Source organism: Monopterus albus, unplaced genomic scaffold, assembly GCF_001952655.1.
Source record: "Monopterus albus unplaced genomic scaffold, M_albus_1.0 scaffold212.1, whole genome shotgun sequence".
NCBI lineage: Eukaryota > Metazoa > Chordata > Actinopteri > Synbranchiformes > Synbranchidae > Monopterus > Monopterus albus.
In genome coordinates this window covers 899,047-907,630 of record NW_018128092.1, presented here as the reverse complement: position 1 = coordinate 907,630, position 8,584 = coordinate 899,047, and the positions used below count along the sequence as shown (strand labels likewise).

The following is an 8,584-nucleotide window of genomic DNA, read 5'->3' as shown; positions in this document are numbered from 1 at the left end:
GTGGGAATTAATGGGAGTGTTTTTGTATTGTAAAACCTTAATTTGAAAAGAGGGCAGTTAAAATTACAGTGTTTTGCGCTGTAATGTACTGGGAGTATGTTTGGCTGTTTGGACCTGGTTTTAGGGTTCAGGTTGCAGTCAGGTAAAGGTGTGGGGTAGGTTTAGACGTAGCTCGGATGGTGGGGGTAGGTTTAGACGTAGCTCGGATGGTTAGGGTTAGTGGTGGAAGAAGTACTCAGATCCTTTGCTTAAAGAAGAGTAGTAATACCACAGTGTAAAACACTCTGTTACAAGTAAAAGTCCTGTATTCAAAATGTTACTTACAGTAAGTAAAAGTACAAAAGTAGCATCAAATCTACCTGAAGTACCAGCAGTACCAGTACTGGTCCAGCAGAACGACCCGTGTCCCAGTAACGTCTCTGATACTGGATCATAGTGACTAATTACTGTGTCCATCACTTTAATGCTGCAGCTGGTAAAGGTGGAGCTGATGGTAACTACCTTATATACTTATACTGGGAAGTACTTTCCATCCTGCTGGGATCAATAGAGTCTGATGGTTCTACTGGGTTTGGTTTGATTCATCTGGTTCTGGACCTGAAGTTATCAGGTACATGTAGTGTAGTAAAAAGTACACGGTCTGTCTCTGACATGTGGTGAAGTCACAGAATGAAGTAGCAGGAAATAGAAATACTCAAGTGAAGTACCTCACATTTGTACTTCAGTACAGTACTTGAGCCAGTGTACCTAGCTCCCACCTCTGGTTGTGGACAGGGGGCTGATGCTTTATGTTAACGAGGGTCCTCACAGAGACACAGTTACGCAGTTGCGTGAGGCCTGCAGCAGTTCTCTTTCTTGCAGCTGTTTTATCGATACCTCGGCTCAACTTCCTGGTTCTTTATACTAGAGTCTTGTGCGTGGGCGCGCGCACACACGCTCCCCATACACACTGACAGAGCAGAGGGAGGGAGCGCACAGCGCACAGCCGTGTTGTGTGGCCACTTTAACCTCCCGGACGCGCCTTCAGAGGATTTCTGAACTACTCCATGATATGTCCTGTAACACGTCAGGGTCCATCAGCTGTTTGTCCGACTTTGTGCGCTCATGTTTTTCACCTCCGAACTTCTTCAGAGCTGTGCTGCCATGCAGAACCCGGCAGTGACTCCGTGAAAGCCGCCAGTGAGCAGGGGACTCTGCAGGTTGAATCTAAGGAGCGTTTCCTCTCGTCTGTCTGCTGCAGGTCAGGTACAGACTGAACTTTGGGTCTCTCTCTGCCTCTGAAGCTTTCTCCTAGCTGAGAAAGTTTTCCTTCCTCTCTACATGTGCGCTGTTCTCGCTGCTGGAGGAGCGTGAATCGGCTGCACGATGTCGGACTCTGCCTCCAGTTTCCTTCACATCGGGGATATCGTGTCCCTGTACGCCGAGGGGACAGTCAACGGCTTCATCAGCACCTTGGGGTGAGTCTCCACTGTGGACACCGTACTGTGCACGACGTGTACCTGCACGTGTGCACCGTGGAAAACACCGGGACTTAAAGCCGCACACATCCAGAGATACTAACATCTAATGTTACATTAGATCCAAAGCTCTGGCCTGCGGCCTGTTTGGAGACGGTGGAAGGTTAAACCCAGCGTTTATGCAAAGACTGTGCCAGGAATCTAAAACGTGCACTTATTGAAGGCACATTTCACCGTGTTATTGGTCAGGTACCTACTTGTGTTCTAAGATCAGTGTTGTTTAATTTAGCCCTTTCTGGATTATATGGGACAAAATCCCTCCAGTAGTGCATTAGTTACAGTAGAAATGTAGTCATGGAAAGTCTAGCAAGACTCTGAGTCAGATGTTTTAACCCAGACAGTCAGTTATTCAGCACAGCAGTGGTGGAAGAAGTTCCTCTACTTAAGTAAAAGTAGAAATACCACAATGTAAAAATACTGTTACAAGTAAAAGTCCTGCATTCAAAATGCTACTTAAGCACAAAAGTATTGGCATCCAAACACACCTGAAGTAGCAAAACTAATAGAAGTAAGAGAAAATACTCAAGTATGAATATCTGAAAAGTGTACTTTAGTACTTGAGTAGCCTAAATGCACTTAGTTACTTTCCATGACTGTATTGTATCATAATATTATCCTGCTATACAACTGAATGCAATCCAGTATGTATAGTTAAAAGTGGTGTTGCATCATGTACAGAGCTGACTGTGTGTTTGTTCTCCCTGTTTACATACACGAGGAGCTCAGAATATGAAGAACACCTCTGAATATAAAAGATTATGAGCGTCATAAAGCCAGATGTTATGGCAGGGCTGTTCTAATAGATTGCTTTCAGTTGTACAGCTGTTCCTAATAAAGTGCTCACTGAGTGTATCCTCTAGTTTTAACCTTTTACTAGTCAGTAAAAAATTGTAGGTGAGGAAAGGAAAATGTGTGACAGGCAAAGCAGGCAGTGAGAATGGATAAAGGCCTTTAACTGAGCTGATCCTATGAGTTAAAACCTCAGCAGGTCTAAACAGACGGTTTACACCTGGTGTTCCTTATACTGCAAAACACAGTGAAGTGACTGTAACAGTGACATCAAAACATTAAAATCATTTAGGAAAAACAAAAATAATCACAGTCATATCATTCAAAATAACAAATTCCTTTCAATAAGGATTATGATAAGAGTTAGGCAACAAGTTTTGTGTTTGAGCCCTGGCCAGAGTCTCCATGTTCTCCCTGTTCCTGTGTGGGTTCTCTCTGGGTGCTCCAGCTTCCTCCCACAGTCCAAAGACATGCAGCTTAGGTTGACTGGAGACTCTAAATATAAGTGTATTGGCGACTCTAAATTGCCCGTGGTTGTTTGTCTACATGTCAGTCCTGTGATAGACTGGCGACCTGTTCAGGGTGGCCCCCGCCTCTTGCCCAGTGTCAGCTGGGATTGGCTCCAGCCCCCGTAACCCTGTTCAGGATAAGCAGTATAGATAACGGATGGATGGAAGTCCACCTTTTTGAACATGTAGATAGCTCTCAGTGAGATTTAGCACCACCCAAACTTAACATTTTTAGCTCCACTACTGTTATCAGTGTGTCTGCAATATTACAGAGAAGCCATTTTTATTGTTACAGTGCACCAAATGGAGCAGGGTGCATCAATATTAGTTAAGTGGGGGGTGGCTGTGGCTCACAAGGCAGGGCAGTCGTCTTCTGACCAGCAAGTTGGTGGTTCGACTCCCCACATGCCTAAGTGTCCCCAAGCAAGACAGTGAACCCCAAATTGCGCCGTTGTGTGGCAGCCTGTCGTCATCGGTGTGTGAATGGGTGAATGGTGTATGATCTCCTCTAAAGCGCTTTGGCCAGTGAAACACACTGTGAAAAATGCGCTATATAAGTACAGTCCATTTACCATTAGTTAATTAATTGGTTACTTAATTTCCAGATTAGGTTTTCTAATTGTGTAACTTTGGAGGTTTTCAGGCTCCTGTGTGTATTTGCAGAACTTTGCACGTGAAACATGTAAAAACATTGTTAATAAACGGGCCCAAAGGTGGCTGGCCGCTAGCTGTCTAGAGACCTCCACGCACACTTTGCCCGTTTTTAGATTAGTCCTAGCAGGTGGACTGCAGCGCTACCAATATGGCGACGGCCAGACTTGAGCTTTAAAACTGCTCTTCTGAAAACCGATGGGTGACTTAAAGGAGGGTTTGTCCATCTTTTATATAAAGTCATAGTGTTCAAAGTCCAGTTTATTATCATTATTAATTTTACAGTGGCACATTGCAAACAAACAGCAGGAAAATGACTGTAAAGATTAATTGATTATCAACATAGTTGTGGTTATATTTCAATAGCAACTAACTGATTAATTAACTGTTTGAGCTTTAATCTTTGATTTTAAAACACCCAAACGTTTTCTGTCCTTTCATAAAAAGTTGTGGCACAGACTAAATTCCTGTGTGCTGTTAATGCACACAGTGAGAAAGTAACAGAATCAGACAAGTACAGTGCAGTAGACACTTCAGCTGTTGACATGCAGAAGGTTTTAGTTTCTGTAAACTTTCCTACAAATCTTTTCTAGACGTTCATTGATTTGTCTTAATAAAGAAAGACAAGAGAAGATGGTATAATAACACAGTAAATGTCCTTTTCTGTGGCTGCTGGTTTCCTGGTCTTGTGAAATTGCCTTTCCAAAAGTGGGGAGACTTTTCTTTCCTGTCTAAAATCTGTTTGACTGGTCAGTAAATATCTGCAGCAAAAATGAATTCAGCAGATGATTTTCTAACACACTCTGATATTCTCCAGAGAGTTCATGAATTTTTGACGTTGTGCCTACTAGAGCACAACCTTTAACTCACTTGGTGGCAGCTCTGGTTGTATGGCAGGAAAAGGAAGTGGTACTGAGTATGTCCAAGAGAGATTTCCACTGCACCACTGTGTGTGAGTGTATTTCCTGTGCCGTGGTCTTACACCCAGTCTTGTGTACAGTATGTGAGTCAGTCTTGGCCTTCTAACTTCTCTGTAACCTTTAGCATCACCTATTGACTTTCACTCGTTCCCATTGACCTGAATAGTAACAATACAAACAACAGGTCACCATTTTTAAGCCACACTAGCGTCATGTGCTAACAATTGTATCGAGTTTTGGATGGATTGAATTTTGCACTGGATGTTTACTTGAGATGTCACTAGTTTTTTTTCTCAGTCTAAAGGACTGTATGCTTTAGTTTATATAGCATATAGCATCATCATGCTAAGTTGTTAAATTGTTGTGTTCATGCCTATGTTAGCATTTAGGTATGCTAACAAGGCAATATCTTAAACATTGCATTTTAGGTAGCATATCAACATGCAAATAATGTTAGCATACAACAGGTTGTTAAAGTCCAGCTGCTGCTGACGTGCATGCTAATTTGCTACATGGACATATAGGTGCAGGTGTTTTAAGGGGAGTGTTGGTCGACCACCTTGGTCCAGACTGAAATAGCTACAGATTGGTTTTCTGTTTATAAATAATTCAGGATAAATTGTCCTGTCAGCATGAATTCTAATAGTTTTGGTGTTTTGTTTTGTTTTAAATATCTGTGAAACTGATGACAGTTTTATTAGCCCTTTGTGTTAGCTTGCTAACACTCTGATCAAATTTATACCAGCTAAATAGTGACCTCTGCGTAACACATGCAGTAGTAAGACAAGAGCAATGTAAATAGTCCTGTACTTCCTTGAGCATGTGACTGTGTCTGTTCTCCGCCCGTTTAGTCAAACAAAATGAACCTGACTCACTTGAAGGTCCTGAAATGAAACTGTGCCACATTTGTCTGTTTGACTGAGGATCATGTTTGAGGACTTGTTTTCAGTTTTTATATTTCTGCCTCAGTACTTTTATCACTTCTGCTCATTTTTGCACAACATTGATGTAAATAAATCAAACCAAATGTCAGAGAAGAAAATTTACTTAAAGAAAAAACTTATATGGGCCAGAGGTGAGGAAACCCAGTGATGGCCAGTAAGAACAAAAATGTACACAATCCAAGTGTCAAATAGTGAGGTATTGTTCTGCTGTCCATATACTTTTGGCCACATAGTTAACATTTTTAACTGATCAAACACCTGTGAATCCTAAAGGGTGTGTGATTTGCCCCTGGTTTGTTTTTATTTGGAGTATACAACTGGTGATCGAGACTGACAGAGACATTTGAAGAGAGAGTTCCTGCAGGTGAGAAAGACAGGGCCGGTCAGATATGCCGGTCAGATATCTAAGGTAGAGAGGGGGGGGGAGGAGAGAGAGAGAGAGAGAGAGAGAGAGAGAGAGATGTGAGTGGATGAACCTGCTGGTTTACCTACGGCCAAATTCTTATGCATCAGCACAAACAGGATTCAGACAGGACGAAGTTGGATCCATAGAAACATCATACGTCCTATTCCTGTTCATATCAAAGCTACAGTATGTAACTTAAACCAGCGTGACCCTCCAATCCAACCCGCCCTGCTCCACTATGACCTGCTACGCTCCGCCACGCTCTGCCACGCTCTGCACATATTTGTCCCTATGAAATTACAATAAATGAGAATGCAACAAAACTCACTGATCAGTAAGTAAAAATCTCTGACTGGTCAGAGGTCAGTCCCACTCAAATCATTTAGAAGCTGATGTGTCTGCACTGCTGCCAGTTCACTGAGTCTGGGCCACAGGAGGCTTCGACAGCACCGCTCCACGTTAGGACACGTGTTGGAGCAGATTTCTACAACAACATTTGGGAAAAGTTACATACTGTAGTTTTAACTTATAACTTTTAATGCAACATGATCCAAAAAGCTTTGTAGAAAAGAATCATGATGGTCAGGAGGTGGAGCGGCTCGTCCCCTAACCATAGGTTTGGTGGTTCAGTCCCTGGCCCCTCCAGTCCACATGTCGAAGTGTCCTTCAACAAGACACTGACACCAGCGTTACCCCCGGTGATACCGGTGGGTAAATGGGCTGATAGTGTGAAGGCTGTGCTTCCTTGCATAGAGAAGTGCTATGTAAGACCATTTTATTATCTGTATTAAATGATTTAGGTGAGACAAAGAAACCCCTCATAAATGAAGATTTTACTTTTATAGCTCTGATAACACTGTTCACTACACAGGTATTCAGACCAGGTTCAATCATACAGTTGTACCCATGTCTTCGTTTACATTCAACCACTCTTAAATATAACCAGCAGAACTGGATATACATGATTTTTGCATCGATGTGAGGATAAAATATCAAATTCATAAAATATCAAAAAACTGTGAAAAATGGCCATAAGAATTCCCCACAGCCCACAGTGATGTCTTCACATAGATTTTCATAGTCAACCAGCAGTCTGAGCCCCAAAATTAAGTAGTTTAGTATGATATAAGACAAAAAGTGACAAATCTTCACCCTGAAGGAGATGGAACCATCAAATGTTTGGTTAAAAACTGGCATAAAAATATAATTGAGCAACAAAATAGTGGCAGATTAGTTTTCTTCTTATCAGCTAATCAATTATTTGACTATGTCCCTGTTCTAGTTGTGCCCTTGAGCATGTGGTGGCTGCAGGCTAATACTTTAATAATACTTTATAAATCTTGTCACTGACCTTGGGCAAGATTTAGCTCAGATTTAGACACTTAACCAAACAAGAGATGTAACTGAGATCAGTTCTGTCAGTTATTAACAGTAAAGTCTGTTTTTCAGTCAGAAAGACTGAAACTGAACCGGGACTCTCAGATGAAACATGAAGAATCTGTGGATTTGTCTCATCCTGTAGGTTCAGTCTGTGTCTGAGGGTTTCTGTTGTCGGGTAATACAGATAGAAAACACCTGAAGCTATTTAAATATCCAAATTCATAATCAAATCTGTCTTCCAGCAGGATGGAGGGAGAGGCCGAACAGAGTGAACAAAACAGTTTTTATGTTTTTTAACTGGTAAAATAAAGGTCAAATAAAAAAAATAGATAAAATGTGTCATGGTCAATTTGACCAGAGAGAAATAAACCTTTATATGCAGCAGGCAGCGTATTCACTGTTACAGCTGCAGAATATACAGTGTCACGGGTCTAAAACAAAAACACTGAAAAAGACATTAGGGTGAAGCAAAATCCAAAGTACAGTTATGTTCTTAGACAGAAGACGCTCTGCAGTGTTTTGGTTTCCTTTGTCTTGATCCACATTAAATTCAGGATGCTCCACTCTCTCAGTGCTTCATCCTGAATTTCACTTTCAGTTGTTTTTTTGAAAAAAATCTTCATGCTTCTGGATTCGGAGTCATAAAAATGACCAGGATGTTCCACACACTTCTGCATATTTATGCCCACTGAGCATGCTCAGTAGTGTTCCTCTCCAGACGAGCAGTGGCTTCCTTGGTCCTGTGCACACATAAATGGGATAAATTATATCGGACCCACATTCTGATAATGAAAAACAGACAAAAGTTACAAAAGTGACCACATCCAACATCTTTGTAAAAGGGGAAAGGCTTGGTGTTGAAGGAGTGTCATTTGTATTGTTTGCAGGACCTACCACTGAGGGATTTAAATCTTACATCAATTCCAAATTCATGACCATAATCATTAGCATGTTGTGCATGATGCGCAGCATTGCTTGAGTTTGAATCAGGTTTTAATGTTCAAGATGAACAACATCAACACGCACTGTTTTGAAAGCAGCATTGCTGTGCTTTATATTTTCCGTGCATTCTGGATGTCATGTTAAATGTCCCATTCAAAATGATGGCTCTCCAACTGGGATGCCAGGAGCTATTTAAAAAGAAGACTGGGGTAACATTTTGCCAACTTCTTTTGGTTTAGGTTAAATACTGAAGGCTGTTGTAATGAAGGGCGGGCTTACTGACGGTACACCTGGATCTCTGTTCTCCTCATGATGAGAAACAGGTGAGCTGTCTGAGAGCTGAGTGCACGTTAGTCACTGAATCAACATATGTGAGTGTGTGGGTGTCATTCTGTGAATGGAGCAATCGGCAGCAGCCAGACACCACACACCTGGACACACCTGGCAGGTAGACAAAAGAACAGATTTACTGTTGTTGGAGCGACTGTTGTTACTGTTGACAGTCAAACAAAAGTACAAAGAATAA

At 41.7% G+C, this 8,584-nt stretch overlaps 1 protein-coding gene across 1 annotated transcript in view; it reads left to right on the top strand.

The window, feature by feature from the left end:
- Positions 1-571: 571 nt before the first annotated feature.
- itpr3 (inositol 1,4,5-trisphosphate receptor, type 3) overlaps positions 572-8,584 on the top strand; it is a 68,404-nt gene continuing 60,391 nt past the window's right edge. The window contains exon 1 of the mRNA XM_020618943.1: positions 572-1,457. Within this exon, the coding sequence (XP_020474599.1) occupies positions 1,366-1,457 (92 nt within the window). The 5' untranslated portion in view covers positions 572-1,365. The remainder of the gene's footprint in view (positions 1,458-8,584) is intronic.